The following is a 19,043-nucleotide window of genomic DNA, read 5'->3' as shown; positions in this document are numbered from 1 at the left end:
TTAATATTATTTCGTGAGACGTTTGGTGCTTATTAAATCTTTTATAACAACTATTCACTTATGTATAAATTTAAAATCTATATTATTATTATTACTATTATTACACATAATTAAATAGTCTTAATTATACTTGATTGTAAAAAAAGCATCAAAACTAAGATCTTGCATTTATAATGGTGATTGAAGATTGATCTTTAGTTTCACATAGGCATCAAATTCAATAATGGTCATGAAGATTCATCTTCTGTTTCAACATCTTTATATATATATAGTTATTGATGATTTAAGATTGATTATGTTACATTTATTTAACAACTTCAAACTAGTTATCAATTAATGTAATTATTGTATTTTAAGAATATATAAAAGTGTTGCCTAAATTTTATATTTTATGGTAAAAAGACAAGGGGATGATGACTTTGATTTATTAATAACATATATATATATATATATATATATATATGATAATTCTTGGATGATAAGTATCACAAAGGCTATAACACAATAAAATCTTTTAAATACCAAATTTTATCTTACTTAAAAATTTTGTATTTTAAAATAATTAAATTAATTAAATTTAACTAATATTTTAAAACTTAGGATTGAGTACAAGTTAATTTAGGGTTAGGTGGAGTCCACCAAGTAGACATGGTGATTAGGAGATTTATTTTGATCTGTTTAAAATTGAACTATATATATATATATATAAGATTAGAAATTATATCATATTTAATTATCTTTTATATGTTTCCTAGTAATCTATCACCTCTATTGTGTCCACTATGTCCTCTACCGTAACAATGTACTTTTTTCTCCCTAAGGCTCTGTGTTTACCCTTGTCGGCCGATGAAGAAGGTAAAAGAATCAATGATGGGGAAAAACTAGAGATAAAAAAATAGGAATAAGGGGAAAAAGAAAAGGTTGTTGGGCTTCTGGGCCACCATGGCGAGCACTTCCCGATTTATCCTAGCGGCCAGTGGGAAACTTTTATGGGGTCGGACCGATCGCCACAAGTTCGACATTACCTAACTTGGTTAATCATTTTTTTTCGATCTAACAGCAAAACGATAAATTCTACCAATGTCAAATAGCACACGACTCATCATCTTATTCCATGGGGAGCATGTATATCTTCTTACCATCTACGGTGATACAGGCTTAGAAAAGAAAACTTTATTATTTGATACTTTATATTTAGTGATGTTATTTCTAATGTTGAGGATGACACATATTTAGTATTACTATCCTTTTGCCAATATTGATACATAAATATATTTTTTTATTACCACATATTACTAGATCTAAAATATTGTTTGTGAACACATTACCATAACATGAAAAACCTAGTGCACAATTTTAATATCTAGAGTTGAAGTTCAATAAGGATATGATATTAGGAGTTATATGCATCTTGGATAGAGCTGTTAATTTGGGTTGGACCCGTCAGGTTGGCCCAACCCGCCAAACAATTTGAGTAGGTTGGGTTGAAATTTTATCAACCTAAGTCCGCCATGGGCTGACCCACCTAGGCCCGCAACCCATGCGGGTCGACCCGCTACGGGCTTGGGTTGGCCTGTGGATTGAAAAACACATATAAATTAAGTTTTATGTCAATTTATTATCTTTCTTTGTTATAATTTTGAAATAAAAATAGTACTTTTTATCAAATATGTGTACTCGTTTATGCTCATTTACATTTAAAATATCTGTTTCTGGATTCTATTTGAATGATGAAATATTTTCGAAGTAAAAAAATTAAAGATATGAAACTTTTTTATTTTTGATGGGCCCGCGGATTGACCCCCTAACCCACAACCCACCAAAATGACGGTCCGACCCACCCCGCCCCCCCCCCTTGCTCCGCCCCAGGTTGGCCCGTCTGACACAGCTCTAATCTTGGACTAGTCCAATGGGTCTTTTAGCCTAGTGATTACATGGCTACAGGCAAGCATTAATGATAGGCACATGATAATTAATGTTATTAATATCTAATAATATGATAATCCCAGTTAGCCTCATTGACTATCCTTAGGATGACCGGCCCGTACCCACGGAAGTTTCCCACCGACCACCAAAGTAAATCGGGAAGCGCACGCGGTGGCTAATCCAGAAGTCCAACATCCTTTGGTTTATTAATATCTAATAATGATTCCATAACATCTAACATCAAGGATATTATAAGGCACATGAGGCTTGAATATAGATGCCTAATTAAGGCATCATGTGGCTGGGAATATTACAAGCATGATTATTTGTGCCACTGATATCACATTATTTTTAGGTTATAAAGGGTGAGACAATTAGGATCATTGATACCTAGTTGGGAGATCATATATCCTAACAACAACCTTATATAGAAAAACCTTAGGGTTCACACAAGTGTTTCACCCCTTATTTTACAATGACGATGAGTCACTTGCATTGAGCAAAGAGTGATACTTGATGCATAGGCCAGATCATCCATGGTTATAGCGATGATTAGATTCGAGATGCACACACATGCACATGTATATTAAGAAATTTATATTTACCTTTCTCATTTTACAGTTTTGTGTTAGCTTGTGGCGCACTCTCCCACTAGTTTTCTAGGTATTATGTTTAGCTTCAAAACTACCTTCGTTGCTCTAAGATATAGTTGCTATAGGAGTTTTGCAATAATTAGGAGTTTTCATTGAACTATTATTCATTTCTTGCATTTTTCTTTTATATTTCCATTTCTTGCATTTCCTTTTATATTTATGAAACGTGTATTTTATCTTTTTGTATTCGATCTTAGCTAGTAGGATAATTTTTTTATTTTTTTCCATTTTAATAAATCATTCTTATTTAGTATTATACTTGTACATGTGTCTCTTACTCTTGCATCCCGACTGTTGCAGGTGGATGTGTCATGAGTGTTATTTAGCATCTCGATGGCACAATTACTTGACAAACATGAAGGACTTACTGATAGAATTGCCACATCATTGGAATGACTGTTCCTAGGTTTTATAAAACCGCACTCACTCAAACCATGACACACAAAGCACAATTTGTATTTTTGTGAAATATTTTTTTCATACTATCTGCAATTGAAAGTGTTCAAGGCTTGCATGTGTATTATGTTATGATAAATAATAATATGTGGTGGTGTGTAATGCTCTTTTATGCAGATTGATTAAATTTAAGAGCGTCATTGTTAATATAAAATACCTTTTTTGACACAAACCTCATATAGAATGTGCTATGCTGCAAACTGATGAGATCCCACCTACGAACACTTTTAACATTGTCAATGGTCACATGAAACCAAAGAAAATGCAAAGAAAAATTAAAATCAAAACCATTTCTGATTGTGGCAAGGATAAGTGGTCAGAATATATGAACATCGGTGCACAGCATAAATCTGATTCATAGATTAGTGAAAGTGAAAAATTAACTAACATATTCAATTAGTAGTTACAATTTCTAAGAAGGAAAAACAGAGACATCAATGTATAGAGAAAACAAAGTGGCCTTATTGATATTCTTGTTTCATTAATCAATTTATGTAAATTGCCAGAATTTATATTATATAAATACAAGTAGTAATCCTGAAAGGACTGAGAGTCTTATAATGATCAAAATTCTACAAAGTATAATCAACCGAGAATCAAATGATAGCGGATGTCAAGATTGTCTAAAAAGAAAAGCAGAGACATTGATGAATAAAAAATACAAGTGGCTTTATTAAGTTTCATTAATAAATTTATGTAAATTGCCAGAATTTATTAGATATGTACAAGAACTAATCAGAAGAGGACTGAGAGTCTAAGGATTATCAAAATTCCACAGAGCATAACAGAGGACAGAAAAAATGCAACTAAAAAAATCAGTTCCACCTACTTGCAATCATTGGTTAGATCAGGTAAATAATTGTTCCCAGAATAAAAAGAACTGAACAAAATTGTCAATAGATCAATAATTTTACTTCTGCCTTGAAAAGAAAATAAAAGTTAGATTTCAGCTAATATATATATACATGTGCAATACATCCAAAAGTAAAATTGTGAAAAAGGACGACATACCTCTGCAAATGTGTTCTGGTGCACTAATATCAAATGTGAACATACTAGCGTACAAGTCTGCCAACATTACTTTATGCAAGATAATCAAGCTATAGTCAGAATACTACACATCACAAAAATAACTATAAACAAAAATATATATTGTAGAAAATAAGTACAAAATTGATTGTACTCCAATGGTCATTCCGTCCAGAAAATGAGACAGGCTATCAGACTGTTTCCAGATTGCAACAAAATATCCAAATTAGAGTCTGCTGACAGGCTAAATGTGAAATATTCAGTTCCAACCATTAGATGCCCAGACATGCCAAATCCAAACAAAAAAAGAGGCTCATAATTGAGGTATAAATTTTGGCAAAGCCCAAGAATCTAGTTGTCCCTTCAAACAATATCTGCATGTAGAAAAGCACTAGCTACCAGTGTTGTTAGAGGCGCGAGACGCACCGAGGCGCAAAGGGCTCCTAGAGCCCGAGGGGCCCGAGGCGCCCGAGGCGCGTGCCTCTTGAACATGAGGTTGATTACTAAACTACTAACACACTCATATAATATGTCAAATATGATAACTATTAATATTCCACACACACAAATATCAAATATGACAAGCAAAAAAACACAATGATAAAATTAATAAAAGTTTAACTTTCAAATTTCAACTTTTTAATCTAAACTAACAAAGTTCATCAAAATAAACGTACTAAGTCAAATTAATCATCAAGTTCAAGATCATCCTCATTGTATTCTTCTTCTTCTTTATCTTCATATTCTTCAAATTCAATTTTTTCTTCTTCTTCTTCTTCATCTCTAAGTCTTAGAGATGCATATCTCATAGAGGAAGATATATTTCCCTTCTCGACTTGTTTAGGCCTAGCATGTGAACTAGAGGATATGGATGCAATGTTTTTTCCTCTAGTACAATATTCAGGCTCTTCAGCTCCACTAGCCCTAGCAATGGCATCCCATGTCAAGTCATCACCTTCAAAAACCAACTCATCTTCTTCATTATCAGTTTCTCCATCCATTCTATCCATCAACCATTCATTACTGTCATCAATATCTGTCAAACAAATGGGGTTAATCTTATCACGTGCATTATACCAAAGTTTTAAGATACGGTTGTATTTCACAAATACCAAATCATTTAAGCGTTGCTGAGCTAGCCTATTCCTTTTTTTGCTGTGATTCTACAAAATGTCAAAAATCAGAATAAGTATAATAAAATAGCAAAGAATATTTTCTACTAATAAAAATAGAATACTAATAGTATTATACATTTATATTTATTACATACCTACTCAAATACACTCCAATTGCGCTCACAGCCGAAAGCACTACAAGTGAGGCTAAGCACTTTAATAGCAAACTTTTACAATTCTGGGTATTTGCTCTATAGCATTCCTACCATGCTACTGGAGATAATACTATGTCTAATTGTCACATTCCTCCCAAATAGCCCTTCTACCTTTCGATATATAGAGAGCTAGGTAGTGATTTTATCTTGCTCAGCAGCGCTTGAAACCAATCTCTCCATAATTTCAAACAAATCTTTCACCACTTCTCTACAGATATTTGAATCTGTGTATGAATAAAAATATTCTAAATTCAAATAATGTCCTGCAGCATGCAAAGACCGATGAATTTGGCATTCTCATCTCTTATCAATGATCTCAATTACTTCTTTGTATTTCTCTTCTTTCTCATTAAAGGTCTTCATAATTGTTTCTTTTGCCCTATCCATAGCCTCATAAATATAGCCCATTGCAGGTTTTCTTTCGTCATCAATCAGTCTTAAAACACGGACTAAAGGGCCACATATCTTTAAAAAATGCACAACATTGCTCCAAAATCTAAGTGTCATGATGATTTTAGCTGCCTTCTTCCCCACGGCTTCTTTTGCCCATTTACTCTCTATCCAATCCTTTGAAATGAACATCTTTCTTAAATTTTGTTTCTGTAGGTGTATCCTTTCAAGAGTGAGAAAAGCTATAGCAAATCTTGTAACACCCACCCGACAAAGCTCTTTTTGTCTTGTGAATTGCCTCAACATATTTACCATACCTGGGCAAACATAAATGTAAGCATTCACACTCATTGTCTTCTTCAATGTTGCTTTAAAATCAATCAATTTCCCAATATCTTCTAAGATCAAGTCAATGCAGTGCGCAGCACAAGGACTCTAAAACAAGTGTGATCTTTTTGCTTCTAATAATTTTCCTACAAAAGAAGTTAGAAAACAAGATAAGTTTAATATATATAAGAAAAAACATATTGATAAGAAAGAATTAAATAGATTATTGCCAACAAGCACATTGTTACTTGCACTATCCGTAACAACTTGAACAACATTTGCTTCTCCTACATGCTCCACATATCGATCAAGCAATTGAAATATTTCTCTCCGGTCTTTGCATAATCAGAAGCATTAACCAATTCGATGAAAACTGAACTTTTAGGAAAATTCACTAAAAAATTAATCAATGTCCTTTGCCTTTTGTTTGTCCACTCATCTGCTATCAAACTACAACCATACTTGGCTCATTCTGTTTCACATGACGTAATGTAATCATTTGTCACACTATCAACATTCTTTTTTAGAAAAGGAACCCGCACTTCATGATAACTAAGTCCTTTTAGACCTACACCATAGGCCAATCAAGTCCAACATCTTTTTGAAGCTTGAATAGTTAACGGCATTAAAAGGAATTGTCGCATCATACATCCACTCATTTATAGTCATACAAACTTTTTCCCTCAATTCTTTCTTGTATGCCTCATTTATCGTAGTTTGTCTCTCTTTTCCCTTTCTACTTTCAACATTTTTTTTACAAATTAGGAGCAAAATATGTATCCATTAGACCTATTTGTCTTGGCCTTTTTTTGCATAGTCACTGATCTAAAACTTGTACTTGTACTTATAGGCGACACAGCTTTAGCTCCAATATCATCCATATCAATATCATCACCAAGAGGGTCTACATCCTCAAAGTCCAATGTTGCAAGTTTAGAAAGATTACTTTTGTCCGTCTTTTTCTCCATGAAATTTTTTATTTCTTCACATACATGAGGCGAACATCTTTTGCAAGTCGTATTTCGAAACCCCCCAACAAGATGTTGTTTTGCACGATAGATACCCCTTTTGTAACTTTTTGACAAAAATTATAAATCAAATCATTTTTGTTATCCGGATTAGCTCTTTGAAAATAACTTCATGCCGGATCTTTTGATATATATGTTAGAGTATCACTACTACCTTCCATGATAATTGAATAAGAAAATAGCCTAAAAAATCAAAAATAAAATAAAATCAACACTATACCAGCAATAGAAAAGCACTGTACCAGCAATAAAAAAAAGGACAAAAAAAGAAGAAGAAAAGGAAAACAAATGAAAAATCGGATAGCAGCAGTCAACAGAACACGAACCAGCAAAAATGGAAAAATAAGACCCAAAAAAAGAAAAATCGGACACCAATCAACCTGCAAAAATGGAAAAATAGTAAAAAAACAAAACCGGGCAGCATCTCAACACAAAGAAAAAATAGAAAAAGTAGAAGAGCAACAAACACGAACCAGCATCTCAACACAAGGAAAAAAAAAAGAAAAAGAAGAAGAAAAGAAGATTGAAGAAAAACTTAAAAGTGAAAACGAAAAAGAAAAAAAGAAGAAGAAACGAAATAACAGAAGCAGAGAAGAAGAAGATAACAAAGGAAGAAGAAAAAGAAGAGGAGGAGAAGAAGAAGAAGAAGAACAGAAAAACAAAAAAAAGTAAGGAAAAAAAACATGCATGGGCGACGGCGCGACTCAGGCAACGACGGCGGCAACGGACAGAAATGCTCCGAGTAGGCTCGGGTTCAGATTTCTCCTTCTTGCATTCTTTTCTTCTTCCTTTTAATCCTTTTCTTCTTCGTGCCCTAATTCCAAACCAAATTGGTTTGAAATGTTTTTTGGGGTAAAAATCCAAAAATGTTCATGATCGCGCCTCGATCGCACCTCAGTTGAGGTGCAAGGCGTCGCGCCCTAGGCGCGCGCCTGACGCCTTACGTGGGAACAGGCATTTTTCCCCACGCCTTGTGCACCTGACGCCTCTCAGGCGCGCCTTTAACAACACAGCTAGCTACCACAATCACCTTATCTTAGCCCCATTAAACATCTACGAATGAGAATCCACGTCTAAGATTATCCACTGATCCAATGTCTTGGATATGCATTTAGAATTAAACTCCTAACTAAGAGACATTGACTTAGAAGTAGTAGATGACCTAGTTATGGCTGGTCCCAAGCCCGGATAAGGGAGGAAGATTGCATTGCGTTAGGTTGCCGGCTAGCCTTAAAATTATGATAAATATTCAATGAATGGATCCATTAAACTATTGTATTAATGTTAGGTTGTTCCCCGGAAGAAACACATTGCAGGGTCTGACTGTAACGTCTCGACAAGGACCACTACATCTCCAGAACTCGAGTGTAGTGCTAAATATGCAAGAGTTCGCGTTGCAAAGTCCAATTGTAACATATCGACAAGGACCCTATATCTCCATGAGAATTTAGGTGTAGTGTTAAATAGGCAAAAGTTCTCGCATCATAGATTGGATAAGAACAAATATGATAGAAAAACTAATAATCTATGATTTAGAACATGGAACATAGGAACACTCACCGATAAATCAATGGAAGTAGTATATACGATAATTAGGAGAAGAATTAGTATTTTGTGTGTACAAAAGACAAAATAGGTAGGCGAGATAGCAAAATTGATAGAGAACTCGGGTTTTAAGTTATGGTTCGCAAGAAAGAGTAAAGTAATAAATAGAGTGGATATTGTTATAGATAATTCGTTAAAGGATGAAATTTTAAGAGTAGTTAAAAACGGGGATAAAATTATAGCCCTTAAGACAATAGTGACAAAAGAAACTATGAACATAATTAGCATATATACAGCGCAAGTAGGATTAGATGAAGCTACCAAATTAATTTTTTGGACAACTTAGATAAAATATTACAAAATATTCCGCCAAATGAAATGATTTTACTATGAGGTGATTTAAATGGGCATGTTGGAGTGAAAAATGAGGAATATGAGAGAGTACATGGGGGTTATAGGTTTGAAACGAGAAATGAGGAAGGAAAAACTATATTAGATTTTGCGATAACATATGACCTTATATTAGTCAATACGTTTTTTAATAAAAGAGAAGAACACTTAGTCGCGTAGTGGGAATAATAAATCGCAAATTGACTTTTTTATGGTTAGGAAGAAGGATAGAAAGATTTGTAAAGATTGCAAGGTCATCCTAGAGAAAGCTTAACTACCCAACATAGGTTAGTAGTGTTGGATATAGACCTCAAGTATAATATATACGACTCCTAGAATTAAGTGATGGAAGTTAAAGGATAAGAAGCAAAATATATTCAAGGAAAAGGTAGAAGTACAAGCATTAGGTAAAATATACAGTGATTCTAATGGGATAAGATAGTATCAAAGTTGAAAATAGTAACTAACAGTGTGCTCGGTGAGTCAAAGGGACATACACCACTAAATAAAAAATCTTGATGGTGGAATGTGAAAGTACAAGAGAAAGTGAATGAAAAAACGAATAGCTTATAAGGAATTATATATTTGTAAGAACGAGAAAAAATTTAAAAAATATACAATAACCAAGAAAAAAACTAAGAGAGTAGTGAATAAAGTAAAGAATGAAACTTTTGAACGATTATATCAAAAATTGAATACAAAAGAAGGAGAAAGAGACATTTATAGAATTGCTAACGTAAGAGAAAGGAAGACAAGAGATCTTATCCAAATAAAATGTATTAAAAATAATGTAATAGGGTACTGGTAAACGATAGAGAAATAAAAGAATGGAAGAGGTATTTTCATCAACTAATTAATGAAGGTTTAGGCGATCAACTTAATTTAAGTAATTTAAGTAGGTCAAATAAGAATAGAAATTTATATTTTTATCGTAGAGTTCAAACTTCAGAAGTAGAACAAGTTTTAAATGGGATGCACAATGAAAAAGTCATTGGACCAGATGATATTCCGATAGAGGTATGGAAGTGCTTAGGGAAACAAGATATTGAATGTCTTACAAAATTATTGAACATGATATTGAACATGAAAAAAATATCTAATCAATAGAGGATAAGTACTCTAATTCCCTTATATAAGGGTGGCATACAAAATTGTGTAAACTATAGGAATATTAAACTAATGAGTCATACCATAAACTTTGGGAAAAAGAAATAGAAAAAAGATTAAGGAAGGAGACCACGATAACCGAAGATCAATTTGGATTCATGCCTGGAAGGTCGACAATAGAAGCTATACATTTTCTTAGATAATTAATTGAAAAATATCGGGAGCAAAAACAAGATCCACACATATATTCATTAACTTAGAAAAAGCTTATGATAGAGTCCCAACAGAAATTATATAAAGAATTCTAGAAAAGAGAAGTGTTAGCGTAACATATATTGAACTAATTAAGGATATGTACGAGGATATAACGACTAAAGTAAAGACTTCAGGCGGAATAACTGAGTATCTCCAATAAAAATAGGGTTACATCATGGATCAACTCTAAGTCTCTATCTTTTTACACTAATATAAACGAATTTATTACACATATTCAAGACACAGTACTGTGTGCATATTATTTATAGATGATATTGTTTTGGTAAATGAAATACGTGAAAGAGTAAATGTGAAACTAGAATCTCAGCGGGAAACACTAGAAGGGAAAGATTTTAGGCTTAGTAGAATAAAGACAAAATATATGGATTTAAGTTTAGCAACATTAGATATAATGAGACAATTATTAAGATAGGAGACGACAAGTTGCCTAGAACCGAGAGGTTTAGATATTTAGGATCATTTTTGCAAAATGATGGAGGGATTGAGATAGATGTCTTACATAGAATACAAGCAAGATGGTTGAAATGGAGGAGAGCGTCAGGTGTTTTATGTGATCGTAAAGTACCTCTAAAACTTAAAGGAAAATTCTACAAAACCGCAATTAGACCTATTAGGTTATATGGAACTGAATGTTAGGCTATGACTTGAGCATATGAGCAGAGATGAGGATGTTAAGGTGGATGTGTGGACATACGAGCATGGGCAAAATAAGAAATGAGAGCATTGGAAAGAAAGTCGAAGTTGCATTTATTGAGGAAAAACTCTGAGAGACACGTTTAAGATGGTACAAGAATATACTTAGACGATCAATAAATGCTCCACTTAGGCGATGTGAAACTATGACAAACACGCATATTAAAGAAGGAAGAGGAAGACTAAAAAAGACTTGGTTAGTAGCAATAAACCAAGATAAAATTTATTTAAATATAGATGATGATATAGTTGAAGATAGAGCTCCATGGCGTAAAAGGATCCATAAAGTCGACTCCACCTAGTGGGATAAGGCTTGGTTGTTGTTGTAAATACAATAACTTGGATGGTTTGTGGAGCATGATAAGATGACTTAGATGTTCATGCCATAAGATAAAGAATCTCTATTCACAAAGAAGTTTACCCATTAATGGTTCACTATCTATGGAATTCACCATGGAATGGAATATGAAATCATATGTAATGCAAGGTTAGATACTTATACTACAAGTCATAATATTGTAACTGACTTTACTTTACTATCTTCACCTGCCATGTATAGTTAGGGAGCTCTAAAGCACTTAGGTTTTATTTTAGAAAATTTTCAACAAAAAGAACAATAAGTTATTTGCAGCTAGAATACAAACTGTTAATTATTGTTTATATAATAGCCCTATAAATATCTAAGGCAATACTTTTTTCTTGCTTCTGTCTAATATTTCAGTCAGTGTTTCCCAGTCAGGGAGTTATATAGGAATTAAAATGACGGGTTGCTAGATCTTCAGAAAATCCTGGTAGTCCGAAGAAATGAATAATTTCTTTGCAAATATAGTACAGCTAAATGTTACTTTATATAATGTCGCTTTCTATATTTCACCATTAGTCAAGATGGAACACCTGGATCTCCAAGACTAGTATAAACCTAACCATTAAGTTTTCATTTATTAGATGGAAACAGAAATCAGTGAGCGTCATATTCTTCAAATCCATAAAAAATGTTTGAGATCAAATGAAAAATATATGTCTAAGGCTGTCACCATGAGTGAATGTATACTACATTGTCGAATAGGATATGCACTGTACCATTAAGGATATTCATTGAAATAGTTACTCTTTGTCCCAGTTGTGCTTTATGCTGCCACTAGTCAAACACTTCCTAAATATGTTGGGAACATATAAGTTAAAGCTTCAGTGTTATAGATACTGATCATTAACTCGACACATGACCTTCCTCTAGGCCATAAATAACTCCCAAGATGTCTATGGTTTGCTTATACACATTCTGCAATTGTACAAATTTATTCAACTTATTCAAACAGATAAGAATAATTTCTTGGTTATACTAAATACTGCAGGTTCATATGGCCCAAATTTTTCCCCCTGAAATAATTTGCAATTTTACAATTTCAAAATCCTAATAATGCCAAAGGATTTATTGATGTTTCCAATTACAAGATATCTCTGAATCAGCAGCATAGTAACTATTGATGTTTCTCTCCTTTTTCAAATACATAGTCCGTTACTACTACTTGAAATTTCATCTGGTTTTGATTAGCATGAGCAATATGTGCCATGCCGCTTGTGTATTGAAACCAAAACTAGCTGGCACAGTTGAAATTACATGTTTCACCCATGTCGTTGCTATAGTTGCCTGTACAAAGTATATAAAGCTTGGTTTCAACCCATCTCGAACTAGATAAACTTAAACTCTATGGAACACAATTTAAGTTATGCAAACCAAAAGCCAACTTAATTTTAGGTCCAATTCCAAAAAAATTATTCGGTAAAACATGAGAGTCCATCCTTAACCATGATTAAAGTTCATAATACTTACAATCATCCATCCTACTACGGTTCCAAGTATGATTTACTACTAAGATTCCAGATACATCATATGCTGACTAATCAAATCACAGCTCTCAGACCTACTTGTACCTATACATGAGCCTATTGCAGTCATGGTTGTCCAAATTGATAACAGTACCAATATCAGGGTCATAGTCAAAAAAAAAATCTAACATTTGTATCAGAATGGTAGGACTGGTGAAACTGAAATTGTTGGGAATTTTTCAAGGAAAAAAAGAGTGAAAAAATAAATAATTTGATATAAAATATCACAAATGATGTTTAATTATAATAAAGATATATAATATGCCACATGAAATAGCATAATAACACAATACAAATATACAAATAATGAATAGTCGAACTAAATTAGGTACATTATCAATGATTTCATATTACTGCTATTATTAGATTAATAATATAATAATGAATATTATTGTTATTATGTAATAACATAATATTCTAGAAATACCAAATATTATTATATTTTTTAGTAAAAAAACAAAAAATTAATCTGTTGAATTAGTTAATATAAAGTTATTAAAAGATATTATATACTAATATATTATTTACTGAAACAAATTATTATTTGATATTTCATATTATTAGGTTTAACTGAGGAGTGTTGAGGCAATATTGGTAGACGATGGTGCTCTGTATTCTCCATCAATAGAAACATCTCTCAACACTAAATGAAGAAGACATGAATGAGATGCTTGGTCTACTTAGTGGTATATCACTTGCAACAATATAGTCGTTCTATTGATCTCATAACCAATCTTATTCTGTGAGGAAATTAGCGACTTAAACTAGAAGTCATGAGAACACAGGGACTCTCTCTCTCTCATGTGTGCCTTTACTAATAATAACGCTAAGATTGATATAAAAAAAAAAAAAAAAAAGTTGGCAAGATTGGTCGAGTTAGTCAAAATAAACTTAAATTGAGAAAACTTCCACCTAATACATCCTTTTCATTCATGATTTAACAAACTTTTAAATAATTTAATCTACTTTTTAATGGTGTTAACTTATTTCTAGGTAATATTTGTTTGAATCTCTATATGGGATTATTGATTTCTCAGGAAAGATTAAATTAGTCTTTCCAAATACTGGTCTAAATCGAGTGGTCAGCACTGATATAAGCCAATCTTGACAACCATGATTTCAATTCTAGTTATGTTAGTCCAACTTCAGCTTGTGAAGTCAGATGTATTAATAGGCATGTGGATTAACCACTACAAAAATACAGATGTCTTAGGGGCAGTTGCTCCTATCCAATGCAAGGCACTGGTCTAGTATAAGCAGCGGCCCCAATTAATAAGACAAGTAAAAGTTCTCTTTATTAGTAATAAGGAATGTTATAAATTGATCTGTTTGTTATCCAATTTTAAAGTTGTTTTTTTATGAAATTTTTATTCACATTTGGTTCTGGAAATAAGGGGATCAAAAGGGGAGGGAATAATCCTAAATCTCTGTGGTGTGTCGGCTCAATTGGGTCAAGATGGCTCAAGGCAGTTTGCTTTAATACCCTGCATAATATTAATACATATCAAACAATTTTTATTTTTATTTGACTTAGCATAATGCTTTTTCTTTCCGTCCATAACCTGCATAATACACTTCATTCCTATTGTTTTTTCTTCTTATCCTTTCCCCTCTGTTTTGTGTCCCTTCCCCGGACATGAACATCACGCCACCAGTTCTGAGCTGTAAGGTAAACAAGGTTCTTTAACTCATCATGTGAAGCCAGATCATTTGGCTTTCTTCTGAATGTATACCCAAGGATGTTTATACAATGTCAACATAGTCAGAATATCTTGGTTTTATTATCCCTTTATTGCAAGGGCCAGAACTCACTATACAATTAACCATTTTGTATCTGAAATTGCATGTCAATAAGTTTAAACTAAGTACTTTTCAGTTGCCTATGTCCATAATACTATAGCATGATCTAGCTTACTCTAGCAAGTAGCAAGAGTTGGTGCTAAGCTAAATATACCTGCTATGCGGCATCAAGTAATAGATTATTAATAGACACATGTTTAAAGTTTGGTGTCTAATTATGCATCATAAAAACAATTGTTCTGGTTCTACATGAACAATTAAATCAAAGATCAAATGTTTAATATTATAAATGGTTTCAAATATCAGTTTAATGCAATGAGATATGTTCTGTATGCATTTTGGTTAAGGATCCTTTCATAATGCATTATCATAGGCAAAAAAAAAGCCTGAAATAAGAACAAACAAAATAGAAATACCAAAACTGATATACCCATATGGATAAGGATATCTTGCCCCACTGATGGAAGAGCAAAGTGGCAATTCCACCATCATCACAGGCCTATGGAAGCAAAGTTTAGAAGCCTCCATCTTTGGCCCTGGAAGAGGGATGACAAGTATCAATTCAGTCAACAGGACAGAAAGAAAATCGAGAAAATCAAATGAATTTGTAGCATACTAGTGCCACAAGGAATGCAGAAAACCTACACATCGTGACAACAAAGCATGCAAAAGTGAGCATGACCAAACTATCAGTGATAAGAGATTCCCATCATCATGGTCTTTAGACAATTCCCAACCCTATAAACTCAATAAGTTGTATAAGTAAAGCCCATGTGCCAAACATCAGCTTACCAAAATAAAATCTTTTATAAATTGACCTTATCCATTGGCATTTTAGCTTCCATATAAACACTGTTAACTTCAAGTGTAACCAACTTAGGCATTATCTTCTAATATTAAAGTAACCCACTGATTTTGAATCCAAACAATGCTGATAACGATAAATATGCTTTTCTTATAAAGATCCTCTTGACAAAGTAACTTGACATCTGAGGTCCAACATATAAGTTTTTTCAGAACAATAAATAACTTATTAGTATTTGTACCTACCACAGCATTTATATTTTCAGAATAAATATCCATAAAATGAGGTAAGATAGTAAAACAATTGAAGCAAATTCAGAGTAAAGAAATTCATCCCATGAGTACTTCTCATAGTGAAATGTTAAGGATACAAAAAATGATGGCTACATAGTTTAAATTCAACTTTGTACATATCAAACATTTTGAGTTTTACTCATGCTATTTTGTAACTCAAACTTAAGCATATCTTCTAGTCAACTACAGTGACATTGTAGTCATTTAAGAATTTACCAAATTCCTTATCTCCATTAAGTGTTCATCATTGGATATGTTTAACATTAGACGAAGGTTTGTCATCAATGCTTCTCGTTCCCAACTTATTGGGCCAGAAGCATAGAATGCTTTTAAAGTGGACCTATATGCACTCAACTCAAACTCATGGATTTGCACGTGTAAGTCACCTTTCCTAGAAAAAGATGAGTCTGTTTCAAAACCACTGGAAGTTTCTGCATGATCAGATTGGCTATAGCATTCTTCATGACCGCTGACACTACAACTACCCACAGAGGATGAAGTGCTTTCAGCAGCATTAAGTACAGAACTATTCAAAAGATTCTTTTCCTTATCTGAATGTAGCATACTCCTTCCTGATTCATTTCTGGATGGAATAACTCTCTTATTTAAGTAACAATGTGTATATTTTTCACCAAGCAATCTTCCACTTGAAGCAAGAAAGTCCATCTTCAGTGCACACTTTGATGAGTTTTCAGTAGTTTCTTGCTGGAAAATGCCATCTTTCATGATTGCTCGCATCTTTTTTCTTCCAGCATTGCACATGTCAGCATGAATATGCATATCAAGTGGTCTTTTCTTTATGCTGCCTGAGAAAACTGCCGGAAAATGGTTATCTCCAAAAGAAGTCTTCATCTTCTCACATGACTGAGGCACATGGCAGATGGGCGTCCCTCCTCTCATTGAGCTGCTTAGTTGTCCATCACTTTCTTCTCCAAAATCCTAAGGGAAAAAAAGTAATTAATTCAAACATCATCAAAATGGCCATGAAGGAGATCCTAATTCTCAGGCAGCATAAGCAGCCTAATAGTTGCAAAAAGCATATTCACAAAAGATTAAAGTGACAAAAAGGATTTGGTGTAATGGAGATCAACAATACCAAGGTAAGTTGGTTAAATTTGTTCAACTGAGAGTTAAACAACATACAAGGATGCTAATACAGCAACCATCATTCATATTGACTTAACAGCAACTTGCGAAAAAGAATGCATCATGATACCTTATGAATCGCCATCCACTTGTTGCCTTGCCAAGATAGCTGTCTCCTTATGCGAGATTTGTGGCATGGAAATTTCCTAGAAGATCCAAGAAGCCTCATAGAACAGTAACCATTACCAATAATCATCCGGACTTCAGCAATCTTCCATGAGTTATTGTCAAACACCTCGACAACATCACCAATCTGCAGCTCATTCTGGTCCTCTAAGGGAGGAGGGCGCGGTCTAATGGCTTTTCTTGGCACTCTGTCCACTGCTACAGTGCTGTCCATCGGATACCCATCATACCTCACTGAATATGTGTGCCCATTACCAGATATGATTTCCGCACTCCACCAAGAGCCGGAGGGAACCTCCCTCCTGTTCCAAACCTCCACCTTATTCCCATTCTTGAATCTCGTGGTAGGCATTCTCTCAATTCCTAGGAAAAAGTAGATGAAATTATAAAAAATAATGAACTGAGTAAAAGCAATCCGATGGTTTCCAAGAAGAACAAATTATTTGTGTTCTTAACCTAGTAGTGCAGAAAAAAATTTTAAAAAAAACAACAACAACAACAGGAAACCTAAAATACAAAAATAATCCGACACACATCATGCCGCATCGAATAGGAAAAAGAAAGCGACAGAAATCACTGGCGAAACATTGTTCCGATATAACCTAAATGAAATCAAAGCAACCTGCTCTTGTGTTGCTCTTCAGAAATCCAAGTTCTAATTAATTTTTTTCTACAATTAGGCAGTTTTAGAACATAGTCTGATTCAAAAAGTATATATATTGGAAAACAATGAACGATGCATAATCAAAATTCCAATCAAATTGAAATATCAAGAAAAAAAATAAACCAAACATTTTTACCTAGTAAAAGCAAATATCGAAACTAATCCGAAAACAAAATGAAGGGAACTCGGACTCTCAAAAATAACCAGACACTGATGATTAGAAGCCCAACGCGAAAGTACCCCAAGTTATGAACAAAATGCATGACATGCAGAATCGGAAGTCAGCGATATTCAATTAAGACATCGAACGGAAGAGTACTCACCCCTCAACACGAAGAACTACGAATCGAGCGAGCGATCGAACAAATCCCGTTCCCCTCTCTCTCTCTCTCCTCTCCGTCTCCTCTCCGCTGAGTCGCTGACTCCGAAAAGAATCAATTACAATACTAGGATAAAAATATTAGAATGGAACCGAGGGGCCTATCAAATCCCGTTTTTGCGTGGGCCTCGAGTCCGGCCCTCAAGAACCGATCCTGGCCGTTGGTTTAAGGCAGTATCATGAAACGTTCGGTTCGTTGGTTGGTTAGCTTTGGGGACACGTTCGTTGTTGTAAAGGGAATGGCTTGTGAAGGAAGGTTAAGTTAATGGAGAATGTTGTGTTCGTGAAGGAAAGTAACATGAGCTCGGGGATAACCGTGTTTTTAGGCATCAATTACCCTTACATACACGTAATCCATATACTATTAGCGTTCTATTGGAGCAAAGGTGAAATTGTGATCCTAGTATTTTCCTTTGAGCCAACTCTACACTATCTGAAAGGAGATAAATTATAAGAATATTTGTCTTAATACAATGATCCTTTACATATAGGAGGTTAGACATCTAATGAAACATTTTGCACCTGTTAGAAATTGACCATAAGATTTAGTGAATCAACCACCCATGTAAATACCAACTTCGTTAATTTATGAGAGCACAATTAGCATTTCATGGAGATTCTCAAGTGCAATATTCATTTTATCATTGGAGATCAATCGGTTTAGCACGTAGTTATTTATATTAATTATGTTCGCTTCTTTTACGGTCATTCTGTTATCTCTTTTGCCCCTCGACTAGTATCTATCATGTTGAACTCGATCGCTATCTTCAACACTAGTCTATCATGTTGAACT

At 33.7% G+C, this 19,043-nt stretch overlaps 1 protein-coding gene across 19 annotated transcripts in view; it reads right to left on the bottom strand.

Annotated features, from left to right (window-relative positions):
* The window catches only part of LOC122005601, a 23,928-nt gene extending 5,604 nt beyond the window's left edge, over positions 1-18,324 (bottom strand). For 5 of the 19 annotated variants that reach the window (XM_042560702.1, XM_042560700.1, XM_042560701.1 and 2 more), the window contains exons 1-5: positions 18,195-18,324; positions 17,152-17,570; positions 16,322-16,874; positions 15,268-15,373; positions 3,193-3,250 (exon numbers count right to left, since the gene is read on the bottom strand). In XM_042560702.1, the coding sequence (XP_042416636.1) occupies positions 3,193-3,250; positions 15,268-15,373; positions 16,322-16,874; positions 17,152-17,559 (1,125 nt within the window). In that variant the 5' untranslated portion in view covers positions 17,560-17,570; positions 18,195-18,324. Of the gene's footprint in view, positions 1-3,192; positions 9,222-15,267; positions 15,374-16,151; positions 16,875-17,151; positions 17,571-18,194 lie in introns of those variants that run through there. The other 14 variants (XM_042560707.1, XM_042560703.1, XM_042560706.1 and 11 more) reach the window with 7 other exon arrangements.
* Positions 18,325-19,043: the final 719 nt, after the last annotated feature.

Source organism: Zingiber officinale, chromosome 7B (assembly GCF_018446385.1).
Source record: "Zingiber officinale cultivar Zhangliang chromosome 7B, Zo_v1.1, whole genome shotgun sequence".
Lineage (NCBI taxonomy): Eukaryota > Viridiplantae > Streptophyta > Magnoliopsida > Zingiberales > Zingiberaceae > Zingiber > Zingiber officinale.
The sequence above is the reverse complement of the archived record's forward strand: the minus strand, read 5'-3'. Positions and strand labels throughout refer to the sequence as shown.